The sequence below is a fragment of the Podarcis tiliguerta genome (assembly GCF_965153285.1).
Source record: "Podarcis tiliguerta genome assembly, chromosome: 6".
Classification (NCBI taxonomy): domain Eukaryota; kingdom Metazoa; phylum Chordata; class Lepidosauria; order Squamata; family Lacertidae; genus Podarcis; species Podarcis tiliguerta.
This window is the reverse complement of record NC_139539.1, coordinates 46,867,898-46,887,217: the sequence shown is the minus strand read 5'-3', so window position 1 is coordinate 46,887,217 and position 19,320 is coordinate 46,867,898. Positions and strand designations below refer to the sequence as shown.

The 19,320-nt window shown below is 44.0% G+C and overlaps 1 protein-coding gene across 4 annotated transcripts in view; it reads right to left on the bottom strand.

Moving 5' to 3' along the window:
- CPNE5 (copine 5) overlaps nt 1-19,320 on the bottom strand; it is a 129,314-nt gene that overhangs the window by 12,888 nt on the left and 97,106 nt on the right. For 2 of the 4 annotated variants that reach the window (XM_083445764.1, XM_083445763.1), the window contains exons 13-16: nt 11,081-11,134; nt 9,187-9,248; nt 1,395-1,441; nt 798-979 (exon numbers count right to left, since the gene is read on the bottom strand). In XM_083445764.1, the coding sequence (XP_083301890.1) occupies nt 798-979; nt 1,395-1,441; nt 9,187-9,248; nt 11,081-11,134 (345 nt within the window). Of the gene's footprint in view, nt 1-39; nt 980-1,394; nt 1,442-6,603; nt 7,339-7,497; nt 7,584-7,954; nt 9,249-11,080; nt 11,135-19,320 lie in introns of those variants that run through there. The other 2 variants (XR_014512561.1, XR_014512562.1) reach the window with 2 other exon arrangements.

The window sequence follows — 19,320 nt, the reverse complement described above, 5'->3', positions numbered from 1 at the left end:
TGGCGCACATGCTGTGCACCCGGGGGCGGGGCAATCCACCCAGGGGGCAGGGCGATCTGCCCACGGGGCTGGGTGATCCGCCCGGGGGGCGATTGGTGGGGCAGTGATATGCCCGGGGGGGGGGGATTTTGTCACCCCCCTGGGATGACACCCGGGGCGGACTGCCCCCATTGCATCCCCCTTTCTCTACCACTGTCCACCCCATTCTCAGTGTTTGGCTCAGCTGGTGGATGCCCATCGGCAGAGATCAATACACTGGCTAGAGGAACTGCTAGCTAAGGGAGTGCAATAAATGTCACCAATCAGATATTACGCTGATGCAAAGGGAGCTGCCTCTTGGGATTTAGAGGGGCAGCAACAGCAAATGAAAATGATGATTCTTCTTTGCATCTGAAGCTCATGTCAACTTTTCAAAAAGAGAGAAAGAAACCAGCCCCAAACTTATCTAAGTCAGCCCCAGGACTCTCAAATGTTCCTTGCCAGGTAAGCCTTCGAGGATGAGACCATCACATGAGAAAGCAAAGGTGTATAGTGCAAACCTATTCATGTTTGCTCAGGAGTAAGTCCTACTATGTTTAATGATGCTTTCTCCCAAGCAAATGTGTATAGGATTTTAGTCTAAAAGATTTAAGGATTCTGCTATTGGTGAAAAGTTCCTGCTGAAGGAGAACATGGGGATTTTTCCTTCATCAGGGAATGTTGGCAGATGGGTCCCGTTTGCCTGCCACTGGATTCAATTTGAGGCAAAGTATAAGAAGGTGTTTCTGAGTGCTGATTCCAAGGAAGGTTGTCAATACCAAGGGGAACTCATGAGACACACGCCCATCCGGAGGAATTTTGGCTCCAAACCCAAGTGCTGGGAACATTTTGTCACTGTCATAGTCCTGGATTATCTCGCCAACAGCCTTCAGTGCCATTGCATAGGCATTGAGCTGGTATGGATTCATGTAGTGAAGGGAAGTAGACTGAGAGGGATTCCCTGCCAAAGAGAGAGAGAGAGAATGAATAGTAGTTGCTTCACTGTCTGGTAGGCTGTAGTGTGGCATTCATGAGGTCTGCATGAAGCCTTAGGAACAGAGGAAGCTCCTAAGATGTATCCCACCTTCCAAAGTTGAAGATACAATACACTTACTCAGAGGTAAACTGCAGCAAAACTGATATAACTTATTTCTGACTAGGCACATATGGTATTATGCGTCTAGGCTACAGTCCTACGCAGACGTACAATTGAATACAATGAACACTTTTGAGAAAACATGCTGTAGATTGCACTGTAGATTTAACAACTTCAATAAATACGTGCATCTCCAAAAAGAATGATTTAAACATTGGGAAATCAAGTGAACAAAAACTTAACAGCAGCTCTGCGAGACATCTGCTGTAAAAAAACTTACCATTGGAAGCTGTGAAGTCAATGGCCACTGTGAAATTGATCTGCGTCCTGAAAAAATGTCACATCACATTACTTAGACTGATAAATCTATAAGCATTTCGATTAGCTCAGAACCTTTGAGTGGAATGACCAACCCAAGTGAGTGTCTAGAACACCCCTTGTCCATCTCTTTCCTGGCTCCTTTCTCTGTCCATCTGTCTCCCACAAACCTTGCGTTTTGTAATCATTCAGAGTTGGATTCAGTTTTTGAATCTCTCTCTTTAGAGTCGAGAGAAGATGCAAAAGGACAGGTTATGCCGCCATGTGCCTTCTACACACACTTGGCCACAGCAATTGGCAGATACTTTGTGAGCAACCAATGTTTCTATATTATTTATTTTATTCACAGACTCCACCTAATACCCCACACTGTCAGGTGGGGGGGGGGGTCCCGAAGGCAACCTGGACAAAGTTCTTTATTAAAACAACAAAACAGTTCAAAAATAAAACCACAAGGTTTTAACCAACTAAGTTCCACTCAGAGACGACTCCCTGGAATTAATATACAAAAGTTAATATTGCCCATCAATATAAATGGGTCTATTCTGAGCAGAACTAATACTGGATTCAACCCAAATAACAGGCACACACAACAGATAGTGGCATCATATTCCTTGGGATCCTCAACAGCCTATGTAGACAATGTTTAGGTTTTTGCACTGTACTGGAGAGCAAAGCCCACTGGACATAGTGGGGGCTTACTTCTGAGTAAACATACACAAGACTGGGTGTTAAAACAGTTCCTGCACGTTGGTACAGATTCCTGGGAAGAAACATGTTTGACACGGCCATGTGGTGTCAGATATGTTTCTTCTCAGGAATCTGTGCCAACATGTGGTTTCTCTCAAATATATGTGAGAACAGCAGGCTCTTGCCTTTGAAAATGTGTCATCACCACAAAACAGTAAAGTATCATTACAGGGATGGGGGTGCTGAACCATCCATCCTCTTCCTATTCCTCCTAACCCTCCCACCCTCAGCTTTTTTCCATAGCTGGGTTAATTTATAGCTAGAGCTAGATGCAGTGGGGAGAAAGGCTATGGGGAGGAATGCAGCAGGCAAAGAAAGTGAGCATCCACTTATTGGCACCTGGGGGATTCATCCAGCACCCCCCCCCATAACTACATCTGCTTGGGATTGCTCCCTAACCCTGTGACTTTACTACCGTTCAGGTTGAAAAACAGAAGTCTGTTTCTTCATACATAATCCCATCTTTCCAGGGGGAAACAAAGGAGCTAATCGCATGGCAAGCTGTTCTCTACACTTCCATTTTATCAGTTCAGCAGAAGCCAAATGGGAATTTTTAAGATGTGGAGCCTCGATTCTTCTAGGCCACCCAGAGTAAGAGGATTGCACATTTCTCAGCTGCTTCCCTTTCTCCCAACTGCAACAGCTCCAAGTCCCAGAAACTTCTGAAGCTGTGAGTAAAGCTACCATTGCTGGACAGTTTTTGGCTAATTAGACCAAATCCTGCCATCTTTTCAGCTGGCATTACAACACACATTTTATACCCCAAATGATAAACCATAATCAGGCAAGCTGGGCTGCCTGGGTTCTCGTTGACTTGACCAAGGTTAAACAAAACTGAACTCTCTAAGTCCTCTGCTGGAGCCACTGGACCTTGGCTAGAGTGCCGTTGCTCTTGACATATGAGAAGGGAGGGTTGGTAAAATACCCCCAATTAATACACAGACCAAACATGCTGCTTTTCATTGCAGGAAGTCAGTAGGCTGAGAGGCTCCCTTGTAACATCTTTCTTTTAATTCAGTTATTCCCCAGAGCCTATTTTAAAACTAGGGCATGAATGCAGTACGCACCACAGCCCAGCCACTTTATCTTCTTCAGAGGCACAGCATAATGCTGAAAAAGATGAAATTCTTCTTTTCCGGGTGATGGCTCACTGTTAAGGAACCTGTAGCCTAAATCCTCACACATCAACATGGTTCTGTGTTCTGAGCGGAGGTGTACCTAGGCTCCCTTGTGCCCGTGGCAAGGAGCTGTATTGGCACCTCCTGTCCCTTGCACTCTAGGAGAGGAGATGTGCCCAGCTGCCCAGAGGAGCGGCCTAGGGAACATGCAGATGGGCAGGCAGGCTCCTAGTTACTCAGGGCCAGAGTGGAAAGGTGTTTATTTTGGAGGGCCCCTGGCCCTGTGCCATCGCTGGGTGCCAAACTCACCAACCCTTAGCTATGCCCCTGGAACCGAGTACTATGGGGCTTTAGGCTCCTAAGTGTATTCACCTAGGATCACCAACCTTTTTTGGGGGTGGGGGTGTGGACACATTTGCAAAATGGATATGTTGTTGTGGGCACCACACCTCTCCCTTCCCCAATGTAACCTTCTTTGGATTCCACATAGGCTTGAAGTAACTGTTCTACTGGTTAAATAAGGCTTCTTTCAAGCTCATTTTGTGGTGGGAGGCAGGTGGGGATGGTCACCAGGGAAAACCTTTGTTGACACTTTTGTACCCGTGGCTGCCATGTTGCTGGCCCATGGGGTACAGGTCAGCAAACTTTTTCAGCAGGGGGCCGGTCCACTGTCCCTCAGACCTTGTGGGGGGCCAGACTAAATTTTTTTTTTGGGGGGGGAATGAACGAATTCCTATGCCCCACAAGTAACCCAGAGATGCATTTTAAATACAGTGATACCTCGGGATGCAAACGGGATCTTTTTCGGAGCCCCGTTCGCATCCTGAAGCGAACGCAACCCGCATCTGCGCATGTGCGGGTCGCGTTTTGCCGCTTCCACGCATGCGCGTGATGCCATTTTGACTGTCTGTGCATGCGCGTGTGGCGAAACCCGGAAGTAATATAGTTAAATACTTAACTTGAAGCACATTTATCCCGAGGTATGACTGCAAAAGCACAATTCTACTCATGTAAAATCACCAGGCAGTCCCCACAAATAACCCAGAGATGCATTTTACATAAACGGACACATTCTACTCATGTAAAAACACGCTGATTCCCGGACCGTCTGCATGCCGGATTTAGAAGGCAATTGTGCCGGATCCAGCCCCTGGGCCTTAGTTTGCCACCATGTACAGAGTTGCCAGCTTAGGATTCCACTGTTGCTGCATTACATTGTCTTCAATAACTGATGATAAACCAATAGTTATAAATGTCAGGTGACTGTGTCAACAGCACAGCACATCAGTTATACATTATGTTTTCTTTGTCTTACTAGGACTGGTATGAAGCAAGTCCCATTTCTGGGCTCCATCCCAGTGGATGAAGAACAGTGGTTTAGAGGACAGCTAACATTAGTGCTGATAAAAGGGATGATTGAAAAAGCTGCCTGCAGACATTTCTCTGGCAGCCTTCGCAGATGAGATTCCAAGCCTGTCATCTCCTACCCTCAGTCAATATCAGCTGCTCCCATGACAGACCCTTCCTTCAGATGTTGTGCAACCACCGTAATGAAAGAATGCGGCTGTCAATGGAAGATAACATTTTAAACTTCTGGTTAGATAGGCAGAGACAAGGCCAGTGGGAAAGGACTTTTTGTTTTGTTGCTGAGATCCATTGGGGTACCAGAACTAGTGCAGATACATGGAGTGTGATCCTCATCTGCCACTATATATAATACACAGGCACACACACATACAGGCAACATGGGCATAAAAGGGTGTGTGTGTGTGTTTAAGAAGGTTGGAGTTAAATGGCAACGGTATGGTATTTCCTTGGAGATTTGAGGATAAGAACACAGGGACATAAGAACCCAGCTTTTGCAAGGCTCCATGTTGTCCATCGTCCTGTTTCCTACATTGTCTGTTAAGAAGTTACTGGGAAGTCCAAAAGCAGGACTTGAAGGCAACTCCTCCAACTGTTTCTCTGCATAAATACCTCTGAACCGGGCTCACAGGCATTGATAGACATATTGCTGGACCTAAGTGTAAATTCAATACTAATAATAAAAAAAATACCCTCTATCATTAAAGTATTGCAAAAGAAGTAATAAAGAAAACGAATCTTTGCCTAGCTGGCTAATGGCTCTCCAGCACTAGTCTGTGAATGAAACAAGCTTACCGGTAATTTATGGATCATGCAGAAATGGCAAAACTTACCAGAAGAATAAGAAACTAGGATAACAAACTTTTTATAAAGGAATGGAAATATATTGAATATTTACACTCAAATTGCAGACAGATAAAAACACTGGCAGGACTATTGTAATAACCTGCAGTTTTTAAAATATAGATATATGAAAATAGATGAATAAAAGAAGGATTTAATATAACTTTATATATGTAGGGAATTATGATAAAAAAATTAATGAACTGCAGAAAGAGGAGGAAGTCGAGTTTTGAAATGTTTGATTTACTGTTAAACTACTACTGCAATGTATATACTAATCATAAATATATATATATATGAAACAAGCTTGGTAAAATAGTCCTGTTGGGAATCCCAGTTCACCCCCACTAAGTGAGAGGGCGGATAACTCAAGAAAGGAAAGGAATAATTAACAAGCTATGAAACTGGTGCATAATTAAATACCTTATTTTGAGATGTAATTGATGGAATTCCGGCCCATAAAAATGTTATGAGAGGAAACACATTTAATTCCTTGTTTGGGAGAGGTAATAGAGCCCTGGCCTTCAACGGATGGGAATGCCATGCTCTGTAATTCAAGGAACGTGTGTTTGCTTGCTGATGAACAATTCTGACTCTGCTTCGTTACGGAATAAACTGTAGAAATCTCTGTGACCTTTAAGCTTTTTTCTTTTCTTTTTTAATCAAATCTAAATCTTGTTCTTTTAGGAATTCTTCTGACAAGTTAATAAAGGCCTAACAACCTGATTGTTGTTAAGTGCTCTGAATGAACTTGTATTGATTCCGAGAGTCTGTTGCCACTCAAGAGGAGCAAATTGATCTCTGGCAGAATCTTTTGTGACTGGACAGTGTTGCTTTCTCGCACGAGGAGGATGCTGAACTAGTGTAACTCTGGGGTGGCTGGAACAGGCAAAGCCAACACAAATGCCCATATCTGAAGGCGAGCATCACGTCCAGTGCCTAATGTCTAAATAGAAACCAGTGCTCGGCTCTGCCTGGAAATCATAATTCCTAATACTCAAAATATGTGGGAACTTGTCAGGGATGGGCAAACAGAATTGTTGACACGACAGACGGTCACCAGGAGTCTGACAGTGCTGTAAAATTGGTTCGAGATTTTTCTTTTCTTTTCATTCTGAGAAGCTTACGTCAAGCAGCCGTTTTTGGTGTAAATAGTTTGGCTCTATCCTCTAAGATGAAATCAGAAAATAGTACTGACCCAATCTCTGCTGATCTAATCATCAGCCATGCCTTCTACTCTTAAAGGTCTTTTCCAGACCAGGATGCCCTTCTTATTTGCAGCAAGTTTCCAGATTACCAACATGTTTAGGTAATGGGTGGCTGACTCTGTTTTTGTTCCCCATGCATCTTCCCAAGTACAGATACCTTCCCTCCCAGCACATTGATATTGTTAACCATCTTTCATTCTTCTCCATTATGGGATTTCGGCAGCAGTTGACTTTATTTTCGATGTGCTTTGGTTTCTCTATTACAGGCCACTCTGGTTCCCCCATAGAAGGTTGTCATCCCAGGAGATTAACATATTTCTTTTGGGAGATCAGTTGAATTTTATCTGTTAGCAAAGACTCCATCAGTGGAACTTTGTGATGCATTTTATATACTTCCTGGCTCTGCAGGCTGTGCACTTTCCTTTAGGTTTTTGGTCAAATCCCTAGAAGTTTCCACCTAACCTCATGAGAATATAAAATGCACCTGCTTGTAGAAGGGTTATTTACATTTACTGGCATGATACTAAAAGTTCACACTGCTGTTACAGAAGAAGATGTCACTGTGATGGCTCAGAGAACCATCTGAGGAGGAGAACTGAGGAGAACTGGGTTCAAAACCTCACTGCGGTGAAGCTCAGTGGCGTAGCGTGGGTTGTCAGCACCCGGGGCAAGGCAAATAATTTGCACCCCCTAACCCGTGGATTTACGCCCCCTAACCCTAACCCCCAGATGTTGCGCCCGGTGCGGCCGGCCCCCCCTGCACCCCCCCACGCTACGCCACTGGTGAAGCTCGCTTGTGTTAGTTGCAATCTCTCAATTTAATTTATTTTTCATGGGAAGGAGGAGCTATAGTTCTTTATACCACTTCTATTTTGCCTTTCCGTGGGACGCGGGTGGCGCTGTGGGTAAAAGCCTCAGCGCCTAGGGCTTGCTGATCGAAAGGTCGGCGGTTCGAATCCCCGCGGCGGGGTGCGCTCCCGTCGTTCGGTCCCAGCGCCTGCCAACCTAGCAGTTCGAAAGCACCCCCGGGTGCAAGTAGATAAATAGGGACCACTTACTGGCGGGAAGGTAAACGGCGTTTCCGTGTGCGGCTCTGGCTCGCCAGAGCAGCGATGTCACGCTGGCCATGTGACCCGGAAGTGTCTGCGGACAGCGCTGGCCCCCGGCCTCTTGAGTGAGATGGGCGCACAACCCTAGAGTCTGTCAAGACTGGCCCGTACGGGCAGGGGTACCTTTACCTTTATTTTGCCTTTCCACCAAGTCACTAAGGGTTGTGTACATTGTTTATCCTCCATTTTGATCTCACTACAGCCCATTGAAACAGGTTACATTGGGAGAAATTTACACGTGGAAATAAATCAACAGCTAAAAATCTGTTTTCAGTTTGTGTACACTACGTTTGGGTATCAGCAGCAAGACTTGTGTTTTAGTCAAAAAGTGGTTTGGGGAATTCAAATATAATTTCTCTGCTTTTGAGCACCAAATAGTCCAAAGAAGTGTATTTTTTTTTAGTACATGAGCTTTTGTTCTTCAGAAAGAACAGACATATATTAAATTTTGTTAGGCTACAATCCTATACATTGTTACTTGGGAGTAAAGCTCCACTGAAGTTGGTAGGACTTGCTTAGTGGTAGACATGCTCAGGATTGCTCTGCTTGTACAATTTGCTGGGTACTTTGATTCTAATGGAAACACTTCTGAGATAGAAATTTGAATTCACTTTAAAAATTCACAGCTCAAAATCGAGAGTCTGTGTTCTGAAAATCTGAAAAATTTATCATGACATTAAAGAGCATGAATAATACATAGTGTTCAGTCTTCAATAGGAATAGAAGGACCTGTCAATTTCAGTTCTTTAAGCATCTCATTTTTGGTATCTAAAATTTGGTTCACCATGTTTCTGCAGCAATTTGTGTTTTTTTCATTAAAAAAACACACTCAAAAATTCATCACTAATTGTTTATGACAATTTCTTGTAATAAACACACTTTATGTGCAGTAATGGCTAACATACACATTTTTGCAAGCAGACCCCCCTAATATAATCCATTTCTGTATGTTATTTTTGCTAGCGTATTGCTTTTTATGCACACTAGCTCCAAATATATAGCATTTATTATTATTTTTGTAAATATTGCTTGGCTGGAGAACTGCACCACAGCATTTGGAGAAGTGCAAATTTAAAAAGATAGCTGTGTTTCCCTTTGCCTATGGTTTCAGAAAGTGCAAATTTGATACATTCGCCTTCAAATGCAAACTGAATTGAATCTCTCCCTCATCCCCAGTCTGCTGTGTGCAAATAGTTTTACATCCTGCGGGTACAGCATCTCTAGAGTGAAACAGGACACTCAGACCTGACACTCCTCTTGAAGACACTCGGTTTTGTTCAGCGTAGAAACAGCCAGTGGCCCTCTGCTTGCATGTATCCCCTCCCAAACACCCAATGTGTGCAGAAAGAGAATCTACTCACCCTCCTTTGATATAGTCTAGAAACGTGTGCTCTGATTCTGTAGCAAACGAGAGCAACGTCACCTTGAAAGTAAAAAAATGGGGATGCTGTTATACAGGAAACAACGAAGTAGTTACAGGCAGGAGGGTGATACTGGTGAGCATGGGGCCACATCGCGAGTGCCTTGATTTTTCCAGCCCCAAACAACTCCCATTTCCAGGAGGATTCTGTAGCCTTATTTTCAAAAGTTTGAAACCAACGTTCACCACCCTTTGCCATGGGAAATCAATTTCTTAAATTCAGGGAGAACAAATCGCGTTTTATAAAGTTGCCAGATCACTTGGAGAATTGTCTCACAGCTTTGAAAATGTGCTGATGCTGAACTGGGAAACCATAGCCTCTCTCTCCTGCCTATTTCCTGTCCCACAGTTGCAATAGTAAGCTGGGGCGTTACATACGAGGCAGAGGAAGTTGGGTGTAGAAAACTGCCTTGCACAAAGTCAGACTGTTGGTCCATCTTGCTCAGTATTATCTAGGTTGAATTGCAGGGGCTCTCCAGGGTTTTGGACAGGACTCTTTTTCGGTCTAAGCTGGAGATGCCAAAGACTAAACCTGGCAGAGTTGGCCCTGTAGTTAGGCAGAGTGAGACAGCTGCCTCAGGCAGCAGATCCCGGTAGGTTGTGAGTGGTAGAAGTGAGGTGTTGGAGGTCAGAGTTGTGTGTGGCTCGTGGTCTGATCTGTGCCCCCTAAGCTAACTTGATGCTCTCAGGTGTGGTGGAGGGTGCTTTCTTATCATCAGTGTTTAAATAAGATTTAACTATCATGGAATCATAGAGCTGGAAGGGACAGCAAGGAACATCAAGCCCAACCACCCGCAATGCAGGAACCTTTTGCCCAACATGGGACTCGAACCCACAGCCCTGCCATTAGGAGTCTCTTGCTAATCTTGTACACAGTTTCTATACATTGAATGAGAGAGGGAAGTGTCATCTTGCTGCCTCAGGCAGCAATATCTTGGGTCAACCAAGGGCCTTCTATATTTTAAGCATGTGCTCCACAACTGAGCTACAACCCTCAACAATGGGTGGGGCTGGCCCTGCTCTTAGGCAGAGAACTGGTGTGAATAAGGTATTATTCATTACAGTGGTACCTCTGGTTGCGAACAGGATCCGCTCCAGAGGCCCGTTCACAACATGAAAAGAGCGCAACCCGCAGCGACACATCTGCGCATGCGCAGATTGCGATTTGCCACTTCTGCGCATGCGCATGACGTCAGTTTGTGCGTCTGCGCATGTGCGAGTGGTGAAACCCAGAAGTAACCCTTTCTGGTACTTCCGGGTCGCCGCGGGATGTAACCTGAAAGAATGTAACATGAAGTGAACGTCCGAGGAGCACAGGGAGGTTTACAATATAAAAACAAAAAAATATGTAACATGGTGACAAACAAAAGTGATACCCACCACAGTTTAAAAGGCCATAGACTGTTTAATTTGCCAAAGGCCTGGGAGAAGAGACATGTTTTTGCTTGGTGCCTAAAGATATGTGATATGTTCGCAACAAACATAGCCAGGACACAGGAGGCCCCACCCACAATCTATATTTAATGGGCTATGCTACCACTTTAACAATCATAGCTTTCCCCAAATAACCCTGAGAACTGTAGTTTGTTAACAGTCGTGAGGGTTGTTCGGAGGCGCCTATTTCCCACAAAAAGCTACAATTCCCAGAGTACTTTAGCAATCAACCCCTCTTCCCAGAGAACTCTGGGAATTGTAGCTCTGTGCGGGAACAGGGGCTTCTAAGCAACTCTCCTTAACAAACAGCATTTCCCAGGGTTCTTCAGGGGAAGCCTAAAACTGTTCAGCTTTACATTTTTTTAGTGACATAAAGCCAAGATTAAAACAATGTTACTCACTGTTCCTGAGTTATTGTATTTCTTTTTCTTCATTTTCTTTTTGGGATTCACTACCTAAGAGAGTAAAAAGGAAAGAAAAAAGACCTGTGAAGGTAAGGTTTGAAAGTCAAAGGGCTCCTTCAGATGTTTGTTTATTGAGCATTCACCCCTTGATCTCCTTGCACAAAAACCTATGTGCAGGTTTGTAGAGATGGGGGGGGGGGGAGAGAAATTTGATTCTGTTAGCATTTAAAGGCAAACTTACCTAATTTGCAATTTCAGAAAGGAAATGTGAACCGAAACACAGCCATCCTTTGAAATTCGCACGTCTCCAAATTTTGCAATGCACTCTCCAGCCAAGTAATGTGTACAAAAATGCACACACTGGTGTAAAATGTGCACATGAATGTATGCGTTAGTGAAAAATAACACACAAACATGTTTTGGGAAAATTGTCTTGCTAAAATGTGTATATTAGGCAAAGTTGCATACAAAAAATGTGCGTATTAGGAGAAATTCATACTAAAATGCTGATGAATTTTCATGAGGACCTTTAAAAATTCAAAAACAGATGTGGACCTGTGGAGAACTGAACTTAAGGGTGGAAAAGTGAGAAACAGAGAGGAACAGAAATTGACATTTTCTCCCATACCTAGAAATCAGACAGTGGGCTCTTCCAGACTGCAGCTATTTTCAGGTGGGATTCAATCACATACTAGCAAATCCAGTTTGTGCAATTAAGACTGATTTAGCGCTATTGAGCAACAACCCCAGTAACTGAATCCAGTAGTAGACCTTGGGGTCTCAAATTTTAGTGGGGCCCTGTGCAACACCAAAATTTGGGACCTCTGCGCCTCTTGATCTCCATTCTAAATAATAATTGTGCCACCCCTGGCAAGACTCTGCTTCCAGTGTAGCCGAACCGGTTGCACTCCCCTAAATCTGCCATTGTTGAATCTCCCTGCAAACAAATCAGGATGAAACACCAATAAACAGGTCATCTGGAAATGACTTGCATCCAGTTTTCACTGGGCATTCATTCTGATTTGCTTGTGAGGTAGTTATATGACACTAAGCATTCATCCTGAGCTGCTTGCTTGCTGTTAACCATTCCTTTGTTCATTCCAAACCATTCAGCACATTTTACTGTCACTTTTCTGACTGCTATGTTGCCTTCTTCTTATTCTCCTCCTCCTCCTTCCTATTCCTATTCCTATTTCTTTTCTAAGGGAATTTGTTGCATCAGAGTGACAAATGACTTTAATCTTCTTTAATTATGCAAACCTAAATCCCTATTTGTGTGCCTCCTGGACAACAGTGACAATCTGGAGGCCCCCTCAGACAGATGTTTGCAACCCACTGGACAGTAGTGTCTTGCTGAGTAGAGAGTGGTTTGAGGAAGTAGAAGCATTCATTTATATCAACGCCATCAATGTAGCCAGGACTTTGCAGAGGAGGACCTCCTTCAAGGAATGAAGAATTATCCGAGAGGAAGAAGAGGGACGGAAGAAAAGATGCACAGATATACGTAAACGAGGGAGATAGGGAAGTGCAGCTGCATGTCCTTTGGCTTTTGGGTTTGAGTTGCACCTCCTTAGGCTTTGTTTCAGTTGGGATAGGGAGCAGGGGGTTAAGTCAAAAGCTTCATGAAAAAAGCAGCTTTGGGGAGGGATTTGCAGGAGGATCTTCTTCATCCTTGCAACAACCATGTGGGAAAGGAAGCCGAGAGAGACATGCCGAGAGTGAGGCCAACCAGTGAGCTAAGATGTGAAACTGGGTCTCTTGGGGTCCAAAATCAGCTCTGCCCAAGGATTTTTCTAGCAACAGTAACAATCGTAGTGCAAATACTTTCCTTTCTGGTGTTCCAAATGTAAAATATGGGCTGATTCAGCTGCAACATTGTGAATGCAAGACAGCATCTGGATCCACTCAAGTTTTATTTATTGGGTCTGCTTTCACCCAGTCCTGCACACATCCCACAACTGCTAGGCTACGCAGGCCTGTTTCTATGCCATGGGCTGGCTTTACACCATGAGCATGACCTGATAAAGCCCACCAGGCCAGCAGCTCACCAAGCCTTGCATACCACCACCATTTATTAGGTGTACCCCCCCCCCGCCCATCTAACTGAGTTGCCCCAGTCACTGCAGCTACTGCTACAGTCTGCTGCCAGCACAGTCCTCTTGACACATGTTGCTATTCTGATGCATCTTGGGTTGGTTTGCATGGTTGACTACTCTAATGATAGTGCTGCATCTGTGCTGCAGTACAGAATGTGGCTTCAAGTGCAGAATTCAGTTTCCTGAGAAGCTGAATTTTCATTTTTTTAAAAGAAGAAGAAGAAGGGTTCTATTCCTTATTACGGCATTGACAATATACTTGAAAGCATAGAGGCAATGTCTGTTGAAAACTCAAGAGCAAGCAGGGCTGTTGGATAAAATTGCCAATGCATAGGGATGGGTATAGCCATGTGCTTGTCTTCATAGAATCACAGAATTGTAGAGTGGGGAGGGACCCCGAGAGTCATTTAATCCAATGCAAATTCCGCCCAAATTGAGGCTCAAACCCACAACCCTAAGCTTCACCAGCTCATGACTAAGAGAACGAGAATAATTTCTGCAAAATAGTAAACAAGGCAATTACACAAAATAGGTGAGAGGCAGGTTTATGTAGGCTGCATAATTCAGATTTTCCTGGTAAAGGGTTTAGATTGTCATGGTAGAGAATTTTTTTTTTTTTAGCACAAGGTACACACAGCCCCAGTTTCAGTGTTGCACGTTGTTGTACTGCGACGGAGCAGCTGTCCTTGTACCCCATTCTATACACCAGTCTGCGGATGCTGTGGATCACTGAGCCCTCAGAATTGTTATAATGTAGGATGCTTTGAAGAAAGACCAAGAAGCCAAATGATCTGGATGTTTCTTTCTGTACCAGATCTGAGACATCCCCTGAGATATAATGGATGCAAATTCAAACATGAAGCAGGGAGTCGTTTAACTGTAGCGAGAAAGCATTGAAAATGCAAAGCAAACATTCTGTATATAATCATACTGTAAACAACCACAGCATGTGTACCAATTCATCTTCTATAAAAATAGAGCCCTCATGCTTCAACAATCTCATGGCCTGATGTTTCATAGGCAAAATAAAGGACTATTTCTGCATTGAGCTCAGATCCCAATGGCCAAGTTCTAAGCAAGCCATTCTGCGTTATCAGAATTGGGAAGGGCCACAGTGCAATGCCTGAGCGCATGCTTTGGATGCCAAAGGTTCAGTTCCCAGAATCTCTAGGTAAGGCCACAGGGCTGTCCTTCGTCTGACACCCTGGAGAGTTGCATTGTCCATTGTGTGGACAATGGGTCTGACTCAGACAGTTTCCTCTGTTCCTAAATTCAAAGGTCTTGTTTTCCATCTAGGCTTGGTTCCCACAGGACCGTAGACAAGAAACCATCGTTGTCTCCCAACCCTATCTTCATCACCAATACAGTGGTACCTCTAGATGCGAACAGGATCCGTTCTGGAGCCCCGTTCACATCTAGAAGCAAACGTAACCAGCGACGGCACATCTGCGTACATGCGTATCTGTGCACACGCCGCTTCTGTGCATGACGTCATTTTGAGCGTCTGCGCATGCGCAAGTGGTGAAACCGGGAAGTAACACGCTCCGTTACTTCTGGGTTGCCGCGGAGCGCAACTTGAACGTGCTCATCCCGAAGCACATTCAACCCAAGGTATGACTGTAAACAGCAGCAGCATTCCTCTTTTCTATAACTTCTCTGAACTGTGCATATATATATATGTTTCCACTTCATAATTAGGCCCTGAAGCCTTCATCACACAGCACCAGCCACCTCTTGGCAGTGATGAAAGTGGGACAAACGTCTGGCAGGAGCTGCTGTGCTCAGAATTTGCTTCTGTTACTTTATTCTTTAAAGAAGTGATGTACATGATAATCACAACTTAAAATTAATGTGAAAAAAGTGGAGGGGCTGGTTCTGTATCAAGCTTTTAAATTGCCATGCCTTATATCAGTGGGAAGGGTCATAGCTCAGTGGCAGAGAATCTGTTTTGCAAGCAGACAATCCCAGGCATCTCCAGAGATGGTTTATGACTGATGCCTGAGCAATACCAACGTCAAAGGTGGCTCCTCTGAGGTGTGGCTGGCAGGAACGAGGCTGATTCCTTTTCTTTTTTATTGGTGAATGGGTCAAGTATTAGAATGAGTCCTTTATATATATCAACTTGTCCTTTCATTGTTGGCATACCCTCCAGCATTTCTCGGGTGAAAATAGAGACATCCTAAGGAAAAGCAGTAGGGACGCGGGTGGTGCTGTGGTCTAAACCACAGAGCCTAGGGTTTGCCGATCAGAAGGTCGGCGGTTCGATGGGGTGAGCTCCCGTTGCTCGGTCCCTGCTCCTGCCAACCTAGCAGTTCGAAAGCACACCAAAAAGTGCAAGTAGATAAATAGGTACCGCTCTGCCGGGAAGGTAAACTGCGTTTCCGTGCGCTGCTCTGGTTCACCAGAAGCGGCTTAGTCATGCTGGCCACATGACCCGGAAACTGTACTCCGGCTCCCTCGGCCAGTAAAGCAAGATGAGCGCCGCGACCCCAGAGTTGTCCGCGACTGGACCTAATGGTCAGGGGTCCCTTTATCTTTAAGGAAAAGCAGTACATTCCAGGGTCAAATCAGAAACCAGGATGGCTTTTCTAAGTCAAGGAGGTCCCTGGAAAACAGGGACACTTGGAGGGCCTGTGCTGGTGAAAGGTGCAGGGGGAGAGAAGGAACACTCCCTGCATTTTGTGCTGGTTCTGCCCATTGAAACTGGTAAGCCACGCTGGGCAGCTTTCAACAGAACCTTGAAAAGAGAATAAAACTTCAAACATTAAAAACTTCCCTAAACAGAGCTGCCTTCAGATGTCTTCTAAAAATAGGATAGTTGTTTATTTGCTTGACATGTGGTGGGAGGGCCTTCCACAGGGCAGGCGCCACTACCGAGAAGGCCCTCTGCCTGGTTCCCTGTAACCTCACTTCTTGCAATGAGGGAACTGCCAGAAGGTGCTAGGAGCTGGACCTCAAAGAATTCTGGGCACTGTAGTTTGCCCCTCACAGAGTTATAATTCCCAGCAAGCCTTAACAAACTACAGCAGGTTTTGAGGGAAAGAACGTGCTTCGAATGTGCTTTAAAGGTACAGCATGTACACAGCCTGAAACAAAGGAGGAAGCTGACAGGCAGCGTAACCCCTTGGACTGATTGAAAGTAAGAAGACAGACCTGTGGGGGAGAGATGAGAGCAGACTGAGTTTGGTGGGGCAGCACCCCATTTGCCCTCAGGAAAGAGCTGTCACTGGTCCTTCCAGTGCTTTGACAGAAGCCTTACTCTCGCTTTGCTTTGTTCCCAGTGCAGCTATTTCAGTTCCCTGTTGCCAGCATCTCAAAAGACTCTTCTTTTCCGATCCTCATTATGATAAATGGATAGGTTCCCTTTCCCAGGCAGTAAAATGATTTTTACCTCAGTCGTTGGAAAGCTCTCATTTTGAAATGCAGCTCTCTCTCCCTTCTTATTCCCTCCACCCTGACTGTATGTGTGACTGTATTCTTATAAGATCTCAAGAATCCATCCAGAACAAAAGGCATTAATGATTTACACAGATTCTGCCTGAGCTTCTCTCCCTCCTCATGTTCCCCCATCTTTTCCTGCTGAGGGGAAAAGAAAAGCTCTGTGAGGGGATCCAGTTGTGTCTCAGTCAGGTCAATCATTTTAGAAAACCGGCCTAGAACTGTCACAATGGATAATATTAAAGTGGAGCCGCTGAACACTTAACACATGCGGAGTGCAAAAAATGTTAGATAACGGGAGGGAGGAAACCCAGACATCGAAGCTAAGGGATGAGTGTGTGAGTGTGTCACTGGCGTGGTTTGTTTTCAGTTCCACATGGACTCTACCATCTGCTCATGGGGCCAAATTCTCCATTTGAAGAGAGAGGTTCAGATCATCACTCTCATTGACGCCAAGTGCAACTCAGAAACAAAAAGGCTACGAAGTAAAATAAAATAAAGAACTTATTCCAAAGGTGACACACATCAGAATTCTCTCCTTCCCCACTGGAATCGTGCTCACCTGAGTGGCAAAAGTGATAGGCACTCTCACCCACCACAGAAACCGGCCCAGCATTAGAGACACACTCAGGGTAACTAGAAGGGAAGCGGAAGAGCTCTCTTCAGAACAATGTGTCAGAACATAGCAAGGGGGCGCGATGTGGAGAACTGAGCTCCTGTTGTCGAAAGAGTGACAGGAACATGAGCTACGAAAACACAAACCATCTAAGAGAGAAAGACTGTGTTTATTTGATTTATTTGCTTATTGTTATTTATAACATCCCCTCAGCTATCCTTCCTCAATTAGTTCCCAAGCTGTTGCACAATTCGGTCACATCTTTTAAACAATTGCCAAAACAAATCAGATCTTTATTTAGATTTGGCCTGTTGCATTGGCCTTCAGCTTATGAACACCAATCAGCCACCCCCAACCCGATGCCCTCCGGATGTTGCTGGACTACAGTTCCCATTATCCATGACCACTGGCCATGTTAACTGGGGCTGATGGGAATTGGAGTCCAAAACATATGGGGTTGGGGGAAGCCTGGTTTAACTATTACCTTGGTGGATGAAATCAAGGTCTATCTAGTCCACCATATTATTTCCATCAGTGGCTGGCAAGATGCCCCATTGAAGCTCACAAGCAGAATGCGAGGCTTGATTTAACTGCTATGGCTATAGCTACTGATACTAGACCTATTCTCTTCAAATTTGCCTGATTTTTTTTTTAAAGCTGCTTTTGTGATAAAGAATTTCGTAAGTTAGAATCATAGAGTTGGAAGGGACCTTGATGGTCATTAAGTCCAGCCCCATGAAATGCAACATAGGATTCAGAACAGAAGCGTGTATTACGAGCTTTGCAAATAAACCTATACGACCCAGATAAGCTTTCTTGGTGCCACGTGTGAGTGCCTCTGATGATACAAGGGGATATCATATCGTGATTATATTACAACCATGATATAAGTCGTCTGTATGACTTTTTAAAATTATAATTATTTATATCCCACTCTTCAGGATATAATCCTTTCAATTAAATTTCCCATTTGGCACAGCTGCTTTAACAGGCAGGTGTGTCCCAGATTTAGGACAGAAAAAGTTGGAGCATATGTCATTGCAGTGTCCCACAACATTTGCTTTGGGGGTGAGAGGAGCAACAACGCAGGGGAATTTGCTTCTTGAAAATAAACATGAAATATGTGTTGGAGAGGTGGAATGTACACACTTTAACAGAAAAAGTAAAAGAGTCCTTGGAGAAGGGAAGGGAGGGGAGCATTTCTAAAGAACTAAAATGTTCTAATCCCCCAAAACTGCATGAACAGTATGCATACCATTGTTGTGTCTCTTGTTGTAACTATATCATACACACAGTAAACAGTATTTCTGGTTATGCTTGCCAGGGCAATTTTTAAAATTTTTATTTGGCAGCCAACCACAATAAATTTCTCCTGTAATGGGAGTGAAGGGGAAAGCAGACTTAGGGCAGCCTGTTGTTCATATAAGCCCCTTATCATGCCATCATCACTGTAAATTCCACTTCAATTAAAGTGAAACCATTCCTTCAAATTTGTTTGTTTTTTTGTTTGTTTAAACTAATAACTGCAGCTCTCTCTAATCACTCTAACTCTCTCTAATCATGGTCACTTGTTTATTCTGCCAGCTACATGAGGCAAATTGTATATACTGCAAGTGACAGCAATAACAGAAGGCACTACATAGTTTCTTTAAAAATAATAATACAGTTGGGGCATTGAGTGGTATCACCTGAATGGCATTGATGTAGTATTTGAACTCCAAAACCCCTTACTTGCAGATTTGCAGCTCCAAGAACAAACAAAAAATAGTAACTCTCTGATTTGGAAAGATGGGGAAATTTGGAAGATAAATGTTATTAGAAAGTAGGAAAATTAGTATTTAATATGCCAGGCAGAAATACAAGAACAAACTAATAAGCTGGAGACGTTATTTATACCAGTGCAGGACCCAAGGTGGCTCACAACACGAATTAAAAACAGATACAGCTAAAAAACAACAGCCTCACACCAATTGTTTATATACATTTTTTTTTTTAAAAAAAAATACAACTAAATAAGTTACGGTATTTAAAACAGCACTGAATTAAAAAAGAACTTAAAACTATTTTAAAAGCACAAAGAGAGGAGA